General features: G+C 54.9%; 4 protein-coding genes across 10 annotated transcripts in view; 1 reads left to right on the plus strand and 3 right to left on the minus strand.

Moving 5' to 3' along the window:
- The window catches only part of MEF2B (myocyte enhancer factor 2B), a 27,651-nt gene extending 23,064 nt beyond the window's left edge, over positions 1-4,587 (minus strand). The window contains exon 1 of the mRNA XM_049877512.1: positions 4,547-4,587. The gene's annotated coding sequence lies outside the window, so the exon portion shown is untranslated. The remainder of the gene's footprint in view (positions 1-4,546) is intronic.
- The window catches only part of BORCS8 (BLOC-1 related complex subunit 8), a 15,123-nt gene extending 3,176 nt beyond the window's left edge, over positions 1-11,947 (minus strand). Inside the window, exons 1-6 of one of the 3 annotated variants that reach the window (XM_049877519.1) lie at positions 11,418-11,947; positions 9,140-9,252; positions 8,733-8,797; positions 5,834-5,947; positions 4,547-4,619; positions 881-1,909 (exon numbers count right to left, since the gene is read on the minus strand). In XM_049877519.1, coding sequence (XP_049733476.1) covers positions 4,586-4,619; positions 5,834-5,947; positions 8,733-8,797; positions 9,140-9,252; positions 11,418-11,454 — 363 coding nt within the window. In that variant the 5' untranslated portion in view covers positions 11,455-11,947 and the 3' untranslated portion in view covers positions 881-1,909; positions 4,547-4,585. The other 2 variants (XM_049877520.1, XM_049877521.1) reach the window with 2 other exon arrangements.
- RFXANK (regulatory factor X associated ankyrin containing protein) lies at positions 11,528-18,082 on the plus strand. Of its 5 annotated transcripts, none has more exons than XM_049877514.1 (9): positions 11,528-11,619; positions 13,205-13,399; positions 14,649-14,732; positions 14,873-14,938; positions 15,185-15,285; positions 15,599-15,724; positions 16,267-16,333; positions 16,958-17,038; positions 17,995-18,082. In XM_049877514.1, exons 2-9 carry the CDS (start codon positions 13,213-13,215, stop codon positions 18,063-18,065), a joined length of 783 nt encoding a protein of 260 aa, XP_049733471.1. In that variant the 5' UTR covers positions 11,528-11,619; positions 13,205-13,212; the 3' UTR covers positions 18,066-18,082. The 5 variants fall into 5 exon arrangements, with proteins under 5 accessions (XP_049733471.1, XP_049733473.1, XP_049733474.1 ...); XM_049877513.1 differs by lacking the exon at positions 11,528-11,619 and adding an exon at positions 12,264-12,434; XM_049877515.1 differs by lacking the exon at positions 11,528-11,619 and adding an exon at positions 12,264-12,434 and having other exon boundaries at positions 14,652-14,732.
- Positions 18,083-18,286: 204 nt separating this feature from the next.
- On the minus strand, positions 18,287-19,439 carry NR2C2AP (nuclear receptor 2C2 associated protein). Its single transcript, XM_049877522.1, has 5 exons — positions 19,355-19,439; positions 19,133-19,223; positions 18,821-18,926; positions 18,681-18,748; positions 18,287-18,403 (listed from the first exon to the last, which is right to left on the minus strand). Exons 1-5 carry the CDS (start codon positions 19,390-19,392, stop codon positions 18,287-18,289), a joined length of 420 nt encoding a protein of 139 aa, XP_049733479.1. The 5' UTR covers positions 19,393-19,439.
- Between the last annotated feature and the right edge of the window lie 631 nt (positions 19,440-20,070).

Here is a 20,070-nt window from a genome sequence, read left to right on the forward strand (position 1 = left end):
CTCAAGCCGAGTGCCTGGGGCAGACCCCGGCCCTACTGGGCAACCCGACCTTGAGGAGCCTTGTTTCTCTCTTTAAAAATGGGAGCTGTATCCTGTAGGGTGATGAGGAGCGAAGGGTCACAAAGAGCCTGGGACATGCCGGAAAATGGACGCAAACGATGACCGCGCCCGGACCAGGCCTGGCCTCTTACGCCCCCTGGCGGTCGGCCGGGAAGGGAGAGGCGGACAGGCAAACGATAAGCCAATCTGGCCGAGGCCTCATGCAGGTAGATCTTACGCAGGGGCCGAGGGCGAAGGGGGAGCCCAGGAAGATCTGGGGAACCCCACGACTGCCCCTCATTAGCCCTCGGCGCCCAAATCGTTCTGATCGGCCTCTGGAGAGATGTGCAATTATCTCACTTTCTCTGTTTCATGGGGCTGGGCCTATCTTGCTCACAGCAGGATCCCCTGGGTAGGTAGGGCTCACAGTGGCAGTCAGTATTTGCTGAAAAAATGACTGTATAGTTGACAGATGGACTGGACTGACGACGGAGGGCGCCCTCCAGTGACTTATGAGGGCCACACATTATTCAGGGCCAGAAATGGGCCTGGGCCTGGGGTTCCTCTCCCCACACCCCCAGCCTGACACTGGGGAGGGGATGGGCAGACACACTAGCAGGGGGAGTGCGGGACACAGGGAAGGCTGAGTCCTGTTTCTTGGTGGCAGGAGGGCTTCCTTCCCAAGGATCCCTGTGTCCCAGACACCTCCACCACCACGTCCTTAGACCCCCCTGCAGCCTCAGGGTGCACCAGGACCCTTCTCCACCTCCCCTGGGATGTGCCTAGCCCTTGCCACCCCTCTCCCCAATCACCCCTCAACACCAAGCTGGGGGACCCTCCCAGAGCAGCGGGCCTAGGACCCACCCTGGCCACGCTCTAAACAATGCCATTCTGATCTTCTTGATTCATTTTGTGTGAACAAAATATTCTGGGGGTAAAATGACATTGGCAAACAACTGGCCTTGGTAATAGACACACGGTGGACTCGTGATATCCCAGATTCAGAATTCACAGGGATCAGCAGTGAAGGGTCTTCTGCAGCCAGCCACAGAAGCTGACTCAAAGCAATTTCAGCAAAAAATGGTGATTTATGAGCTCATGAAAGTGAAGAGTAAAGACTAGCTAACATCAGGTACAGCCGGATCCAGGACCTTGAGCCTGTTCTCAGGAAGCTGACCCCTTAATCCTCTGGCAAGCTAACCCCTTCATCTGCCAGCTCAACAAGCCCAGTGAGAAAGCAGCGCCTGTCCCATGGTTCCAGCAGAAGTCCGAGGGAAGATCTCTTGTTGGATCATGTGACCATCTCAAACCAATCACTGTGTCCTAGGAGAGGGGACCTGATTTACCAGGCCAGGGTCCCATATTCACCGTGGAGCTGGGATGGCTTCTCCACATGGCCTGAGCCTGGGGTGACATTTCTGCTTGAGGCAGAATGGAGGCCAGGCAGGCAGATGCCTGAATGTCCACCACAGCCCACAGAGGTGGTCCTGGTGGAGATAGGGAAAACCAGAGGGCCAGTTCCAGGCCAAATATCACAGTGACATGGGGCTGAGGTTCCACCAAGCCCAGGTTGGCTCTTCTGGAGCTGTGTAACCTCGGGCAAGTCATGTTGTTTTCCCACCTGCATTCTACGGACACCTGCCTGGTAAGACCCTGAGGATGAAAGGTCCCCAGCATGGTGCCAGGCACACAGCAGGTATGCACTGGTCACAGGGATAATCATGGTGGGGCAGCTAAGAGTCCAGGAGAAGCAAAGCTGTCTCAGGAGACAGTCACAGCTTTAGCTATGCACAGAGAGAAACAGGATTGTTTCTGTTCCCGGTCTTCATTCCAACCAATGTCATGTCCAAGGATCAGAGCTCTGGTCAGGCTGGGGAGCGAGGGGAGAGGGTGATGGTGAGACCTGGGAGGCAGAGGTGGAACTCTGGATCCCAGTCAGCAGGCGGAAGAGGGGAGCTGGGTAGCAATCGCCCTGGGAATCTGGCAGACCTGGGGCTGGAGTGTCACCCACAAGGCTGTACTGGGGGCTGGTGTGAGGTGAGCCAGGGGTCAGAGGATCTGGTGCGACCCAGGGCTGAAGCGTCACCCACAAGGCTGTACCAGAGGCCCATGTGAGGTGAGCTAGGGGGTCTGAGGATCTGGTGCGAATCACAGCAGTTCTGGTCCTGGGGGGGAACCTGGGCTGGCTGCCTCACTTCTCTGGGCCTTGGTTTCCTCTTCTGTAAATCGGGAAGGTACTTAGGGCCCTGGGAGTGGGCAGGAAGGTGAGGGCTGAGACCCAGGAAGGCCAAGATCTGACCCCAGGATCTAGCCCCATGAAAGTTGCTGGTGATGCTGAGGGGGGCAACTTTGAGGACAGGTGGGGGTGGAAGGCTCTGAGTTGGGAGAGCTGGGTGGCAATTCTGAGAGTTGTACAGGGGAGGAGAGGACTAGCTGAGGGGCACAGGGTCAAAGGCGGAGTCAGGAAGAGCCAGGAGCATTCTGTATGGTAGCAGTGCAGAGACAGAGGGACAGCAGATGGCACGGGTAGTGTCCTCAAGGCATGAGAGTGGGTGAGGCCAGAACACCACAGACGTGACCAAGGCGTCAGTGGGTGTGGACCCAGGGCTGGCCAACACGGCGGGGGGTGTGGTGGTTCCTGTGATGCCCTCCTACTTCAGGCCCTTTTGGATACCACCAGACGATCCTGCCTATAGGATTCCCTACCACCCTCATGCCCAGAGCTAAGCCTAGCATACAGCAGGTGCTCAATAAGTGCTCAGACTGAGGTGCTCAGTAAGCGCTCACAGGCTTGACACATGCGCTCCACTTCCCCTTGGCTCTAGGAGGCTATGGCTCTAGGGGGCTGTGGGGGGCCTGCCTCAACTCGTGCCTCCCCCAACCTTCTCGGAGGGCCTCACTGGCACAGAATGGAGGCCAATCACAACACCTGGCAAGGGGGCAGGGAGTTCTGAGAGGCACAGGCCAGGGGCTCAGTAAACATCAGGGCACCCCCATTCTGCCTGTATCTTCCCTTCACAGGCACAGTATGTGCAAGTCCTCCTTGGTGCTGCACCCCCATATAAGGTGGACCAGGTCCTTCCCAGTGCTGCATCCTCTGAGTTGGATCACACCTGCCAGTACTCAGGCCGTGATGCTAAGTTCGCCCACGTGAACTGCTTTGACTATCAACAAATGTGCCACCATCAAAGGCTGGGTGCTTGTGTGCTGAAGCGCCCTCCTGGAAGCCAGCCATCAGGGGAAGCACTGGCTAGCCTCCAGAAGAGGCACTGCAGGACAATCAAACCCCCCACTGCAGCCTGGTCAGTGCTCAGTGTATGAGCAAGGCCACCGCTGACTCTCCAGCCCCAGGCAGCTCCAATGAGTGCCATATGAGTGATATCAACAGAAGAACCACCAGCTGAGCCCAGTCTATATTACTGACTCATGAGCCAGTAAGTTATTAATTAACGCTATAAGGCACTAAAATCAGGCATTTTGTCACGCAGCAAGTGCTGACCGCGAGCTGGTCTTACAGAGGAAAATGCATCCAGACGGGGGAGGTGCTTGCTCAGTGGTGGTGTGAGGGCTCAAAATACAGCCAGAATGACCCTTAGAAGCATCTCACATACTTTGGACATAGGGCCAGTCCCTGGAGAAGGACATCATGCTTGGTAAAGCGGCGGGGAGGGGGGGTGGTCAATGAAAAAGAGGGAAACTCTCAAGGAGATGGATTGACACAGTAGCTGCAACAATGGGCTCAACAGTACCAACAACTGTGAGGCTGGCACAGGAACGGGGGCAGTGTTTCGTTCTGTTGTACACGGGGTTGCTGTGAGTCAGTACTGGATTGCACCTAACAACAACATACCTGTGGCTATAATCTTGTCTGGAAATAGGGGTTTTTTTTTGTTATGTTAGTGAGGCCATACCAGTATAGGGCGTGTCCTAAGCCTAATAACTTCTGAGTTATGAGATTAGACACAGAGGCAGGCAAAAACAGGGAAGACAGGCACCATGTGAGGATTGTCTGCAAGCCAAGGAACCAAGGAACACCTGGGGCTCCAACAAGGAAGGAATCCACATGGCCAAGACCCTGATTTGGACTCTTAGCCTCAAGAACTATGAAAAAATCAATGTCTGTTCTTTAAAGCCACCCACTTCTGGTATTTACATTACAGCAGCACTAGGAGACTAAGGCCATGGGTAGGCGCTGTGTCAGGTTCTGTCTGTTGAGACTCCGTGCATGGATAATGCCCTAGATTGTGGCAAAAGGGGGTCCTGGAGGGGGGACATGGGATCAGTACAGGCCTGTGGACAAGAGTGAAGCAGGGAAGAGAGGTTGAGAGGTGGACTGGGAACTCCCCCGAGCACAGAGGGCAAAGAGTTAGAGGCTGGGTCACAGATGCCCCCACTGCCTCCCGTGACAGAGCACCCACAAGAGAGCCCAAGTGGTCACATAAGCATGGACACTGGTGGGCAGGTTAGTCCAGAGCAGGGGAGGCCCCAGCTCTGCCCCAGCACTGACCTGGAAGGGGAGGCCAGGCACCTCCAGTTTCTTCTGGAATCAGGACGAGGAGGGTGGGGGCGGCTCTTCGGGGCTGGAACAAAACACGGCAGCGTCCATCAGGAAACCCCAGACTGGGCGTGGGTCTAACTTTGGCCCCCAGAGCTGTGGCCTTGGCATTCAGGGGATCCTCAGTACACATGGGAACAGTACCCCCTCTGGGGCCTGACTGGGACACCTCAGGACTGTGTGCTCGATCCCATGCACACGCAGAGAGGAGGCATGAGCAGCACCTGGCCACTGGCAGCACTGCTCAGACGTGAGTGACAGGAACACCAGGGTGAGGCTCTGTTGTGTGCTGGCCCATGCCAGGTGCCATATGCTGTCACCGGCACCTTCTCAAACAGCTGCCTGCAGCCATGCTTCTGGTGCAAATGACGCCAGTGGTAGAGGGAAGGACACTCACACCTGTTTACATACTCTAGGGGCTTTTCTGTTCAACAATTCTCACGTCTCAGGCATCAGAAGCAACACAGGTACTTCTCTTTTTATATGCCTGGTAGGGGTAGAGAACCAGTAGGCCAGGACTGGGGGCACCCAGCAGACACACCCCAAGGTGAACGCACGGCCTGAAGTGCGCATGAGTGCGTCAGATGCACATTTATCAGCTTAGTGTGAAAAACAAAGAGTTACTTTTCCGGAACCCCTCCAAGCAGCACACCAGGACTGGGGGGACCTTTCATTTCTGGATCACCCAAGCCTGGTGCAGGGCCTCCCTCAGACCCAGTCTGAGGACAGAGTGGCCTCACCGCACCTGCGGCTCACCACCTCCTGACCTGTCTTGGTCTTCCCGAGCCAGCTGCCCCAGCCATACCCGGCTCCTCCACACTCCTCCACAATATCCAGTTCACCCCGGCCCAGGGCCTCTTCCCTTGCTGTCCTACCTGGAGCCCCAGCCCTGTCAGCTCCCCAACCCTGTCATCCAGGCCTCTCTCACCCACTTCTTCTCAGATGCCCCAACCCCAAACCCCGCATTTGTCCTTTGTGGCATCTGTGGTGGTCTTTTTGGTCACACGTTTACCAGATGTCACACTCCCCTTCCCGCCCCTTGAGCATGCTGCCTCAGCCCCCACCCCATGTCTCCAGTGCCTGCCCAGGGTCCAGCACAGGGCAGAGCTCAGTTCCAGGCGCCAAGATAATGGATTCTCCCACAACAGACACCAAAGGACAAGAAGAGACAGGAAAGGGCAGCTCCTGGCCGGTGGTCCTCACAGTGCAGTAGTGGTGGCGGCAGACGCCTGGGACTACCTGTGGCCCTGGGCAGCAGAGGCGTTCATGTGGTCCCGAATGCTGATGGCCTGTCTGAGCAGCCCCTCGACACTGCGGAAGTAGACACTGCTATCCACGAGGTTCTTCACGGCACTGAAACAGGACAGCTAGGTCAGGCGAGGTGACAGCTACTGTGGAGCCCCCAGCACAGGAGGGAGGGAGGGAGAGGGGCTCCACAGGGTACAGTCACCCTGGGTCCTGCACAGCAGGCACCCCAGTGACTTGGCACCTCCCTGGGGCTCACCCCCATGTACCCAGGTAGCATCTATGCAACAGACTGTGGGATGAAGACGTAGCCTTTGTGTCCCTGTAGCCAGACATTCACCTTTTGGAGATACAAACACATAAAGAAGGCCACACAGATATCTCATTTTCCTCCCAGACAATGTATTCTGCCTCTGAACGAAGGTTATCAACTGAACTGTTCGCAGCTCTGAGTGTGAGTCTAGACTGAGCCATCCGCCAGAGTAACCTACCACCAGGAAGGGGTATGCTGCTGCAAACGGTGCCAAGCTTGGTGTGGGCACCACACAGTAAGCTCCACTGAGAACACCCTTTCCATTGAACAATACAGACATTAGCGAAGGCGCTTGGGACCTGACTATGACAAAACACCACCTGTTAGCCTACATCTACGGTAAATCTAAAAATATCATTTTAAATTCCTTCTATTAAAAATAAAAGGTCCCTGGATGGTGCAAACGGTCTGTGTTCCACTACTAACCTAAAGGTTGGCCGTTGAACCCACCCAGCAGCTCTGTGGAAGAAAGGCCTGGCAATCTACTTAAACAAAGACTACAGCCAAGAAAACCCTATGGAGCAGTTCTACTCTGTAACATACGGCGTTGCCTCGAGTCGGAATCAATGCAATAGCAAAGGGCTTGGTTTAGGGGTTTACTTGGTATTAAAAACAAGGCGTCGCTGAGTGATGCAAATGGTTCATGCAGTTGGTTGCCAACCAGAAGGTTAGATGTTCAAGTCCATCCAGAGGTGCATCAGAAGAGAGGCCTGACAATCTAATTCCAAGAAATCAGCCACTGAAAACCCTACGGAGCGCAGTTCTACTCTGACACACATAACATCGCCATGAGTCAGGGTTGACTTAACAGGAACTAGTTATTAAAAACAAAAAACATACTGCCATTTACTGTGGATCGAGGACCTGATAAAAAACGGTCCCAAGACCACAGGGTGTGCCATGCTCACCAGGAAAACTGTAAGAACTGCCTGTATTTTTATTGCTGTTGGAAGGTGGCTCTAACGTGCTCACCTTAACGCTATCAAATGAAGGCAGCTTTTCTAGTGTTTGATTCCACACCTTGATAAAAAGCTTGCTAGTAAGCTAACTATTGACTATTTAATGTCAGGCATGCAATTTCAACGTCTCGGGTTTTTAACTTAATGATGCTTAAAGGATCTGAAACACAAAAAAACAAGAAGTCTTTCATGAAACTTTAAATCTTTTAGCATTCGAGAAACATACATCTCCCTAAAGAAAATGCTTATGGCCCAGAGAATGCTAGTGTCCTGCCTAGTCCAGCACAATTTGATGGAACTTTCCACGTCGTGAAAAGTGTTCTTTATCTGCGCTGCCCACTCACACGGCTGCCGAGCTCTTGAAATGTGGCTTGTGTGAGGGAGGAACTGAATCTTTAATTTTATTTCATTTTTAGTTAAAACTGAAGCTTGGATAGCCACTTGTGCCCGGGGCTCCCACACCGACCCACGCAGTTAGAGGAGCTGGGGGAAGCACGGACATCAACACTTTCTTCCTTTAACCTTCAGCCCTGCTGACGAGCTGGCAGCTCTCAGGGACATCTGCCACCACTTGTACAAGAGAAACTCCTACCTCTTGTCTATTTTTTCCTTGAGGTAAGAAGGGCATCTGCAAGCACTTATCACTGTGGCCTCTGCGTCCTCAGGCAGGTGCCATCTGCCCAGCTACCCCTCGGTCCCACCAGAGGAACCAGGGCTGTAGGCAGCAGAACACCCCACCCTGTGCCCAAGGCATCAGGCCTTCTAGCCTAGGACCTGTCTTCACTTGACCAAACCTCAAAAGGCAAATGAACTCCTGAGACGAATCATGAGAACTGCCAGAGGAGTGTTCTCTCTCCCCCAGAACAGCCACAGCCCGCTATGGAGGCAAACAGCGCCTACAAACACAGATGTCCAACTCCAGGGCAGTTGCAACGAGACATTAAATACAGTCCTCTAAGGCAGGCAGGGGCAGGGTGGCACCAAAACCATGCCATGGGGAGACACAGGCCCCTGCTTGTTACATCAAACACCTGCGGGGCATCTTTTCCTAAAAAAGCAAAATAACCAGACCCAGAAATGAGCTAAGTTCTCAATTATCCTAGAAGAACCTGTTTGTCCATAAAACGAACCTTTAAGCAGTTTCCATCTATTATGAATGAAAAAGGCCCACACTACCCACCTCCTCTTTACAACCTCAAAACTTTAGATAAACTTAAAAAAAAATATATAAGCAACTGTCTGCATGCTTTGGCCCCCCTCAGTGGCCACCTTCCCGCCTGTCCTCCCATTTCAACTGCAATACTGCCATGGTGCTGGGTTCCCTTAAGGCTCCAGCTCCTTGCACCCAGGGGACGATCCAGATCACCTGTCTGAATGGTGGGGGAAGGTTCAGCACAGGAAGGGGCAGGGGCAGATGGGGGGAAAAACAGGCCTGGCCACACCTCCACCTACAGACCTCCACTCAAATGAGTCTGGCAGGATGGAGCTCCCTGGGGTCCTGAATGCCCAAGGCCAGGGATTGTGGGGTGATCTGGGGTAATGCCAGGAAGACTCCAGGGGACAGAGTGACCTCTGAGCATGATGAGGAGGCCCTGACAACATGGGGAGACAAAGCACTCACCTGCAGGCATACTCTACCGTGTAGATGGCCCCCTGGCTCTGCTCTTCCCATCGCTGCATGTCCGCCTGCAAGGAGGGGGGCGTAACTAGTGGGGCCGCTGCAGAGGGTACTCACTGTGGTCACAGAGCCCTGCAGCCCAGGTCTTTCTTCCTGCAACTCCCTTCCCTCCCTGTCTGGGCCTTCTGTGACTTTGTACAGCAGTTCCCTCTGCCTGTCCCACCTCCTTCTCAACACACAAGTCTGTCTCCACAGCCTAACCTGGCTGGGCCACCAGAAGCCTCCTCACCAGAGTCCTTGATTTGACTCCTACCCCCACAGCACCTCCACTACACAGTGGGCCGCCCAGGGCCACCCTCCTGCCCTGGCTTAGGAGGTGTGGAGGAGGTCCACAGTGGGCAGGGGCTCACCTTGTGCTGGGCCAGCTCAGGCAGGGAGCGGCGCACATGTTCCTGCAGCCGGTATAGCGCCACAGACGGCTCATTGGCTAGCACGTAAACGCTCTCAGTGAACTTGTCTGTGACTGTGTCCAGGTTCCGAGGACAGCCAAGCAGGGAGGGGGAAACCAAGGGGACAAAGCATCAGAGTCATGCTTCCCAACCTGTGCACCAGCCAGAGGGGAAAGGAGTGTGGGGAGCTCCCCCAGCAGCTGGGTCACCACAGTGGTTGGCCACAGGAGATGGTCATGGCAGGGCCCTCCTGGGGGCTCCTTGGGACCATGGCCTCACTCATGTATCCAGTGAACTCCTGGTCTTTCTGCTCCCAAACCCACATGAAGTGGACACACTAGTGCTGCCTGGGTCCCTCAGACCTCTGTTACAACTGTGCCTGAGACTGTTCTCCAGAGGACATCTGCAGCCTACTGAACCCGAAGTGCCTGGGCGTTCACAGCCTGACAGCCCAGTTTCCTGACAGGAAAGCCCAGTTCCTGCACTGAGGCATGCCTGCCCTCTCAAGCTCTTCCCCTGCAGGATTTCACCCGAGGTTGCCTTTGCTCAGCCTCCTCCCTGGCCCTGCCCCCTTCCTGATCCCCGCTGCAGGTTTCTCCTGATATATTACACAGCATTCTCATTCCAGGGTCTGCTTCAACAAGCAGCATTTCCATCCATCTACTGGTCCCCAGCCCTCCCTGCCCCAACCGTGAACAGATCGTGCTTGTCGTACCACAAAATAAAACCCAAATCTCACCTATGCACACCATTCCACCACCCCCACTGGCCCAGGCACTGCTGCTCCCCATCTGGGTGCCAGCCCAGTCTCCCCTCACTCTTCTGCTTCCCCGCCTGCCCCCACTGCACGATCTCCATGCAACAGACAGAGAAAGCTCCTAACGACACATCAGATATGTCCTTCGCTTGCTTGAATCCCTCCCATGGCTTCCACCAGTTAGAGAATAAATCCTGCCTTCCTTACTACCAACCATAAGGTGTCCCGTATGGCCTCCTGACTGTCCCTCAAACACTCCCAGCACTGCCCAAAATAATGTTCTGAGATAACAAAAAGGTCCTATAATCTGCACTGTCCACTATGATAGCCACTAGCCACATGTGGCTATTGAGCACTTGACATAGGGTCAGTGTGACTGAGAAACTCAATTTTCATTTGCCTTAACCTTAATTAATTTAAACTTAAATACCCTTAGGTGGCCAGTGGAGACTGTATTAGACAACACAACTCCAAACTATTCCCCACTCCAAGGCCTTTGCACCTGCTGTTTCCCCTGAGACAGCTTTCTCCAGCCCTGCCCCCACTGGCTCCTCTTCATTTCTTAGGTCTCAGTTCGAAAGTCACCTCCTGGGAGAGGCCCTCTCTGACCACCAAGCTTAATCAGATGCCCCCTCCACTATTCTTGATCTCATGACTGTATTCGTTTTTCTTATATGTATTGCAACTTACTGGGTTATGTGTTTACAAAAACGATATTAAGCCTAAGTTCATGACAGCAGAGATGTCTCAGCCTCAGCTTCCTCAACTGTAAAAAGAATCTTGATAACACTATCTTTCTGACAGTTTGCTACACGAATGGAGTTGATGTTATTGCCCAGGGCAATGTGATTGGTGAGGGAGAGAACCTAGGAGTGTTTGAGAGCCAAAGGAGGGTGTGTGGGTCTGTCCGGCTAACTCAGTAGGACATAGCCCAGTCTCTTAGACCCCCTTTTCCTCGTCTTAAAAATGAGTATCGTAATAGCTTACACCTCACAAGGTTGTTATGGAAAGGGGGCATTTAATGTACTTTCTAAATAATAAACTAGAAATAAGCGTGTAATAAAATAAAGACATGTATAATTGACAACTAATTTACATCAACCTACAACTTATTACCATACGGTCTGTAAATACCTGGTGTATACACACATATAAGCGTGTAAACGTATAAAAAGATAAGGAAGCAATACACAGTAATTGCCAGGCGCAGGCGCGCTTCCAATGCTTTGCAAATAGCAAGTCAGTGAATTCTCACAAGAATCCTATGGGGAGAAGACTATTATTCTCTCCAATTCACAAATGACAAATCTGAAACAAGGAGACTTCCCAAGGTTTGGAATTTGATGTCAGCTCAATTATCCCCCCCGCCCGCTCTCTCTGCGCCCTTGCTCTTGCGGGCGCCCCTTCCACCCTTTCTCAGGTCGCCACTCTGTGAATTACCCCCACGCGGCCCCCTCCGTCCGGCCCAGAGCCCCGCATCACCTTTCTTCCCCTTGAGCTGCATCTCGGGTTCCTCCATAGCGACGGCGGCCAAAAAAGCGTCCGGGACCGGAACCGGAAGTCTGGAGGCGGGAACGGCTGCCCTAGCCTTCCCCTGTGGAAACCGGACGCCGCGTTGCTACAGTTCCGGTACCAATCGGCCTGCTTTTCTCACCCCTCCGTCTCCCCGGACCGGAGAGGAGCTGTGAGTCATCCGATGGAGGGGAAGAACACCGCGGGTGGGTGAGGAGGGGGTGGAGACTCCTCGAGGCTTCAGAAGGAACGCCCAGGTGGAGAGCGGCAAGGGCCTCCTCCTTTCCAGAACTTTTTTCGGGGGCAGACGAGTTGGGGGACACTCCACACACTCTCCGCCTCGGGACGTAAAAACGCCCTTCTTGTGCTTCCCTCTACCAAGCGCCCGCACAGGTCTCCTGGGCCCCCGGGCCTGCAGTGGGGACGTTGTTACGGGAAGGGGCGGTAACGGGTACGTTGCCCTTTTAAGTCCTGGACGCCCCACCTACTTCTTTCCGCCCTCCCAGCTGGGGAAAGCTCGGCCCATTCCTCCTAAAAGGAAGCCGTTTGGCTTCCGCTAGACAACCCTCTGGGCGGAGCTTGCAATGAGAGCGGGGGCTCAGGGAAATCCTTAGAGCTGTCTGAGGCCCCGCCCATTCTCCAGCCGCGGGGGCAAGAACGCGCAGGCGCAACTGCGTTCCTCGGGGGTCCTAGCAAAGGCCACGCCCCCTCCCCAGGTTTTAAAAGGCCAGAACCAGCTGCTAAAGCTCGGGTTTTCCGCACTTTTGGGGGGCGGAGGTGCGCAGGCGCAGTGGGGGAGTTCTGGGGTGGGAGTAGAGGTCGTGTATCAAGTTGCTCTGTCCCGGCAGAGGAACCAGGGCGCTGAAGGGCCAGGTTCCCGTCGGCTCCCTCCACATCAAGTGGAGGTGAAAAGTTTGTGCATTGAGCCCCCAAGTTTTGGGGGACCCCATCTTGAGGCGCGGGGGTACGGAAGAGGCTCGTGGGGAGGTGAGTGGACCTCCTGAATCGGGTAGGGAGGGTGGGTGGGACTAGGGCCAGTCATACTTTCGTCGATCCCTCACTCATTCTGGTTGTTGTTAGGTGCAGTCCAGTGGGTTGCGACTCATAGCGATCCCTTGTACAACAGAAGGAAACACTGGTCCCGCGCCATCCTCACAATCGTTGTTATGCTTGAGTGTATTGTTGCAGCCACTGTGTCAGTCCTTCTGTCCAGGGTCTTCCTTTTTTCCATGACCCTCTACCAAGCATGATGTCCTTCCCCAGAGACTGGTTCCTCATAACATGCCCGAAGTACGTGAGGCAGTCTCACCATCCTTGCTTGTAAGGAACATCCTGGCTGTACTTACGGAGACCCCCAAAAATAAACACAGGGAGCATTTATTAAGCTCTGCTGGTGAATCAGGACCCCTGATTTCTTTCAGGCCTTATTTCCCCATTTTATTGAGGAGAAAACTGAGGCATGGAGGGGTTAAGTCATGCGCTCAAGTTCTGTAATTGGCAGGGGAGGGAATCCAACCTACAGTCTGACCCCAGAGCTGGGATTTTTAACCATTTGCATCTTGCAGGTATCATGGGGGGAGGGGACTGAAAAGCAATTGGACTCTGGTTTTAATGTCCTGGCTCTGCTACATTCTGACAATTAACCTGAGCCTCAGTTTAAGTATCTTTGCAGTACAGGGCTGGGTATACAGTCCATGCCTCCTAGATAAGAGATGTTGATGATAATTACTGTTATCTCCCCCTGGCTCTTCCACCAGCTTCCTGCATGGAGCCCACCCATCCCTTGGACAACCTCAGCCTGGCCCAGCAGCCCCTGGCCCCAGAGCCCAGGGACCTGGAAGACCCCAGGGATGAGACCCCTGACAGCTCAGACACCGTCGTCCTCAGCCTCTTCCCCTGCACCCCAGAGCTTGGGAACCCTGAAGTGGATGCTGGAGTCCCCTCACCACAGGGTAGGACCCCTCCTCTGGGCTCAACCATCTGGGACAGATGTGCTGATGGTAGCAAGTCAGGTGTGGCAACAGGAACAGGACCAGTCTTGGTGGTCCTGTTACCTCGGACACGTCTTTCCTCTCCAACTTGTGCAGGGCTTCTTGACTTATTTACAGTTTCACTTTTAAAATTGTGAAAAACTACACATAACATAAAGTTCACCCCTTTAGGCATTTTAAAGTGAACAGTTCAGTAGCATTTGCTATATTCTCAATGTTGTGCAGCCACATCTATCCAGTTCCAAAACATTCTCATCACCCCAGAAGGAAACCCTGTACATATTAGCACTCATTCTCCATTTTCTCTTCCCCAACCCCTGGCAAGCGCTAATCCACTTTCTCTTTGAATTTGCTTTCTCTGGACATTTCACATAAATGCAATCATATATTATGTAACCTTTTGTGTCTGGCTTCTCTCACTGAGCACAGTATTTCAAGATTCATCCGTGGCATTACATGTATCAGAACTTTGTTATTTTTTAAAGCTGAATAGCAAACATTCCATTGTATGGATGGATCGTATCTTGTATATTTATCTATCTGTTGATAGAGTTTTGGGTTGTTTCCACCTTTTGGCTATCATAATACTGCCACGAACATTTGTGTGCAAAGATTTGCTTGAACACCTGTCTTTAGTTCTTTTGGGTAGATAATGAGGACTGGAATTGCTGGGTCATATGGTGATGCTACATTTTTAACTTTTTGAGGAACCAAGGATGTATTTTTAAATGGAGTCCTTGAACATGTCTGATTCAGCCCACCCCAGTGCCTTTGTACTTGCTGTTCCTGCTGCCCTGGATGCCCCTCTCCCGCCTTTTCCTGTGCCTGGTATCCTCCTTACCTCAATCTTAGTTGGTATCGCTTCCTCAGAGAGGCTGTTCCTTACCACTTCATATAAAATAGAGCCTCCTCTGCCCCCCAGGCTTTCCATCACCTTGTACCTGCTTTTTATTTCTTCTGAGCACTATTTCTGCCTCTCTGCCTGACTTATCTCCTTGCCCCTGGGCTCCCTGGGGCAAGGCCTCTGTCTTGTTTTGCTGGCCCACAGCTTGGCCCAGAGTAGATGATCGTCCCTGAGTACCTGAGGAGCTGGGGTGGGTGAACAGTGGGATCTCAGGCACTGTCTTCAGTAGCTTCAAGCCCCGAGTGTCTTCCCCACAGCCCAAGACACACACTGAGGGGACACTGAGACCCCTGTTCTCTCTCCCAGCAGGCAGCTCCCTGAAGCACTCCACGACCCTCACCAACCGGCAGCGTGGTAACGAGGTCTCAGCCCTGCCGGCAACCCTGGACTGTGAGTGGGGCCCCAGGTTCCCAGGGGGGTCAGTGGGGGAAGGGATCAAGGAATCCCTTTGAACTGGTGTAAACTGAGGCCCAGAGGGCATGGGACAAGTGCCCCGCCTAATGGGTTCTCTCCCTTTCTCTGGCACCCAGCACTGTCCATCCACCAGCTCGCAGCCCAGGGGGAACTAAGCCAGCTGAAAGAACACCTGAGAAAGGGTGTGTGTCCACACACGTGCTGGCATGTCCACCTATGTGTGCTGGTGTGTTGAGGCCTGTTTGAACAAATGTGGAATGTGCTTGTTTACATGTGTGCCCTGTGTGTCCATGTGTGCCTGTTTACACGTGTGCTGGTGTGTCCACGTGCATGAGATGGCGTTTCTATCCGTGTGGATATACTTGTGTGCCTCCCTGCTACAGTGTCTGTGTGTCTGACCCCAGCCCCTGGCCTGCCCCTTTCTCCAGGGGACAACCTAGTCAACAAGCCGGATGAACATGGCTTCACCCCCCTCATCTGGGCTTCAGCCTTTGGCGAGATTGAGACCGTGCGCTTCCTGCTCGAGTGGGTGCGTCTGGGTCCAGCTGGGGGCCCCCATGGGTGGGCAGGTGGGGGTCTTGGCTGTATCTACTGGGGCCTGGTCTGTAAAATGAGGCTGCAGGGGGAATCCCTAGGATGCCCCAACCCCCTCTCTCATCACCTCTCTATCCCCCCATTCCCCCTCTTACTGCCTCTCTGCACCCACCCCTCCTCTCATGGCCCCTATGATCCCTTCCCTCACCTCTACACTGCCCCCCCCACCTCCCCTGACCACCCCTCTCTTCCTCACCCTTCCCTCATCACCCTTTGTCCCCCACCCTTATCACCACCTCTGCCCCCAGGGGGCTGACCCACACATCCTGGCCAAAGAGCGAGAGAGTGCCCTGTCGCTGGCCAGCATGGGTGGCTACACGGACATTGTGGGGCTGCTGCTGGAGCGGGATGTGGACATCAACATCTACGACTGGGTGAGGGGCCGCCCTGCCACCTGCCCACCCAGCTGCCCCAGTCTCCCACCCCACTTTCTGGGCACTCCACTGCCTGCCTGCCTTGCTGCCCCAGGTTCCCCACCTCACCAGCCCAGGCACCTACTCTGCCACCTGGGCATCTATCCCATCGCAGCTTCCTGGCCTGTGTTCCTGCCTCCAAAGGAATTGAGCACCTGCTGGGGCCAGGCTCCGCTTTGGGTGCTAAAAACACAGCTGTGAACAACAGACATGACCACAAGCTCCCAGTATGAGGGGAGGCAGACGAGTTAACAGGCAGCTCAGATGTAGTAGATAGTGCTGTGATGGGTGGCACACAGGCAGCTGCAGGAGCCCAGAGGTGCCCATCTGGTGAGGGAGGTCAGGGAGGGCTTCCTGGAGGTAGAGATGCCTGATCTGAGCCCTAAGGGAGGAGAAAGATAGCCAGGTGACAAGCAGGGGGAGAAGCCATGGTAGCTTAGAGGCCAGAGACTAAGGGTGTCCTGGAAATCAGGAAAGGCTAGTGCCTTGTCTCCCTACCCCAGAACGGAGGAACCCCCCTGCTGTACGCCGTGAGAGGGAACCACGTGAAGTGCGTGGAGGCCTTGTTGGGTGAGTGGGGCCCAAAGACCCGGCTGGGGAACCCAGGGGGCCTGGGGAGGGCAGCTTCACCCAAACTAGCTTGGGTGAGAGAAGGCTGCAGGAGAACATGAGGTGTGGGTATGGCTCAGCCCAGCACTTGACTTCAAAACCTCAGGGACCCCAGACGTGGGGGTCCTGTTGGCTACATTTATCGGAGAAGACTGGGGCTCAGAGTTGCCTGTTATTCAGGGTCACAGGAGAAATGCCAGACTCGTGGCTGCATGGTGGGGAATCACTGGACCTCCTGAGGCCCCGTTCTGGTCTCCTGCCTTTGGGCCTAGTCTCCCTTCCATGTCCCCACCCAATATCCCCTCCAGCCCCCTCTCTGACCCCCTCTAGCATCTCCTCCAACCTGGTGCCCCCCTCCAGCACACCCCAGCTCCCCAACATGGCCCTTTCATCCAGTGCCCCCTCCTGCCCCCCAATACCCTTCCAGCCCCTCCTCTAGTATTACACCCACCCTCCTCCATCCAGCACTCCCTTCAGCCCCCTCTCTCCATCCCCCATCCAGCATCCTCTGGCTTCCCCAGCACCCCTCCAGCCCCTCATCGCTCCCCACCAGCCTCTTCCCATCTGCCCCCACTCTGCTTCTAGCCCGAGGAGCCGACCTCACCACGGAGGCAGACTCTGGCTACACCCCAATGGACCTCGCTGTGGCTCTGGGGTACCGTAAAGGTTGGTCTGAGACACGAGGGGCAGTGATGGGATGCTGCAGGGGGGTGACCACAAAGAGGGATACAAGGATACCCCATACAGGCATTAGGTGCTGGCCATGTCGGCAGTGAGCATTCACGCCAGCAGACTTGGGTGCCTGCTATGTACCAGCCCCCACAAGGCCCCAGTGTGCTGAGGGAGGGAGATCGACATGCCTCAATGCCTAGGGCCACGATGGGGGACACACGGGCACTGAGAGGCCTAGCCCAGCCCAGATGGGGGCCCGGGGGGGCTTTTCCAGCCCTGAGGAGGAGGAGTAAGCTGAGGGGAGGAAGGATGGTGGTTCTGGCAGGAGGAAGAGCCCAGACAAAGGAGGAGGATGAGGACGCAAAGCTAAGTGGGTCAGCTCCTACACATAGGCGGGGGTCCAGCCTTCTCCTACCCTCTTTCAGAGTGACAAGGGCTGGTGCTGGGAAGTAGGTGTCAGCAGGGTATATTGGCAGACTCCATTTAGAATCCCCACCTCCCCCTCACAATGAGACCCAGCTTTCCCATCTGTAAAGTGGGAAGATCCTGACAGAACCGATCCCCTCCAAGGTCGTGAGGAGACAGAGAGCTTAAAAAATACCCTCGTCCTTCTTTGGGGGAATTTTATTTCATTTGGGATAAAAGTCATTCCATACAGCTCCCATCATCTTTTCATAGAAGTCACAACCTACTAATTTGGTCTGCTAAGAAATACCATATGGCTATAAAAACGCTCCAAGAACGAATACATCCTTATATGCTTTAGAAAAGGTGCCCAGAGTTCCCACCTCTGTGCTGGGAGGGGATAGATTCCTCAGACCTGCCAGGGTCTCGGGTAGGAGACTCCATTGTTGGCTGCCCAAGAGGCAAGTGCAACTGAGCGGTACCTGCCTCGGCAGCCCCCATTCAGGCTCACAGCCCGCCTTCTCCACTCCCGTCTCCATCTCCAGTGCAACAGGTGATCGAGAACCACATTCTCAAGCTCTTCCAGAGCAACCTCGTGCCTGCTGACCCTGAGTGAAGGCCGCCATCAGGGACTCAGACACTCAGAGAACAAAACGGTCAACCCAGAGCCAGGGCAACCCAGAACTAGCTTCAGAGGCAGCTCTCACTTCCCGGTCACGGGGAGACGCTCAGGACAGTGGCGGGAGAGGGCCATCCCAAGAGAAACCAATAAACCTTCTGTGCAGAACTACAAGGACTTGGCTGTGTTTCCCTGAGGGCTTCTTGGAGGAGGCAGTCTCACACCTTCTCCCCCAGCACCCGGAGATGGTAGATGACCACACGGCCAAAAAAGTCAGCCATGTCCTCAAAGGTCACCTTCAGGCGGTCCACCTCAGCAGCTGGTATGGGGAAGGTGTGAGCCCTGGGCAGTCAAGGAAAACATGCAGCTCCCAGTTGCCCACCTACAGGCCCCCACCCCTCCCGCATGTAAGGTTGAGCCCCAGCTAAGACACCACCACCATGCTGGGTGACTTGGTCCCTCAGCCTCACACAGAACAGGCTACCATGGGTTCCATTTTAGAGATGAAGCAGTGGGGACCTAGGCCTCGTGCCAGATTCTCTTCCAGGTCTCAGTGAGCTCTGGGCTTTCAGAGGCCCAGACCACCCCACACTACACCACTTCACAGGATATTTGAAGCGAGTTGTTGTCCTCAGGGTAGAAGTCCACAATCCTGAAAAGCGCCTGGCTCCCCTGTGAGCCTGCAGCAAAGAGGCAGATGTTTAGGGCGGGGCCTCACCCTCCTGCCCTCACCAACTGGGGACTCCCAGTACCTTCCAGGCGGCACCGGCGACTTGAGAAGCCCCCCTGGAACTGGATCTGTAGCTGGGAGATGCGAACGCCTTGGGGGAACTCGAGCATCACCCACTGGCAGGGACCCTAAAAGCAGACGAGGAAACAGGTTCGCGGTCACTCCACGCTCGGAACCTGCTATGCCTGTCTTTCACTCACGCAGTCCACCCACGGGACAAGCGTCCAGCACACGGTCCGCCCACACGGTCCGCTGGAGCACCGTAAGTTCTCCGGGCACCTTGGGCCCTGGATCTGATTGATTCTGGAGTTGGGGGTCCAGGGAACCGCCTCACCTGGTCCGAGTTCCAACAGGTCTCCTCGTTCTGGTCGAACAGGTGCTTTTTCCCAAACTGCCTGGTATCACGATTCAGTACGGAGCTCACTCTGGATGCACCAGGGTCAAGGCGAGGAAGGGAGGGGTTGACCCTGGCCCCGGACCCCGCCCATCCTCCAGCTCCGCCCACGTGGGGACTCTACCCCCTCCACCGGCTGAGGGCCCCACCCCAGGCTCTCACCTGCTCACAGTCTCCGGACAAACCAAAGAGTGGGTCATCTTGGCTCCACAAGGTTGTGCAGGGCTCAGACCTCCAAGTACTCGCCTATGGCCCGCAACCAGCCCGCCATTCCCGCTCCACTTTGGTCGTAAATGTCGCCTTTCTCACCCCTTTACAGGAAAAACTGGGGGGCTTGGGTAAACTGCCAGTGGCCGGGGACCGGGCCTTTCACAGCGGGTGCAAAGACAGGAAATCGGCTTCCCGCAGGCTTCGAGGGCGGTCACCCCTCCCCCCAAGCCTCAGTTTCCCTGCGCGCAGCGCCAGGACCCAAAACCTGGACCCGGAACCGCGTGGCAGCAGCACAGGCGCAGTTAGACGCACGGCCCCGCCCAGCCGTCGCTCCCGGGGGCAGGGCCTGACATGATCCCGCCCCTCCATGCCGCCTCTTAAGGGGTCCGAGCGGAGTGATTGGGTTTCCCTGGAGCTGAAAAAAGACCGACACCGAAAGCGATGGAGCGGACCACTACGTGCTGGGCGATGTTTCTTGGTACCCAGTACAAACCACTGGTTTTGGCTTCCGAGAGACTTCCTATTTAGGGAAGTCCACCGGAATCCATTTCCAAAAGCTAATACAGCCTGTAACCTTCTACACTGCTGCCTCCCAGAGGCCAAAGGAAGAGCTGAGAAAAGAGGCCACAACGCTGGGAGTACAAGGAGTCCTCATCGACCCCTCCTGC

The sequence above is a fragment of the Elephas maximus genome, chromosome 3, assembly GCF_024166365.1.
Source record: "Elephas maximus indicus isolate mEleMax1 chromosome 3, mEleMax1 primary haplotype, whole genome shotgun sequence".
Classification (NCBI taxonomy): Eukaryota; Metazoa; Chordata; class Mammalia; order Proboscidea; family Elephantidae; genus Elephas; species Elephas maximus.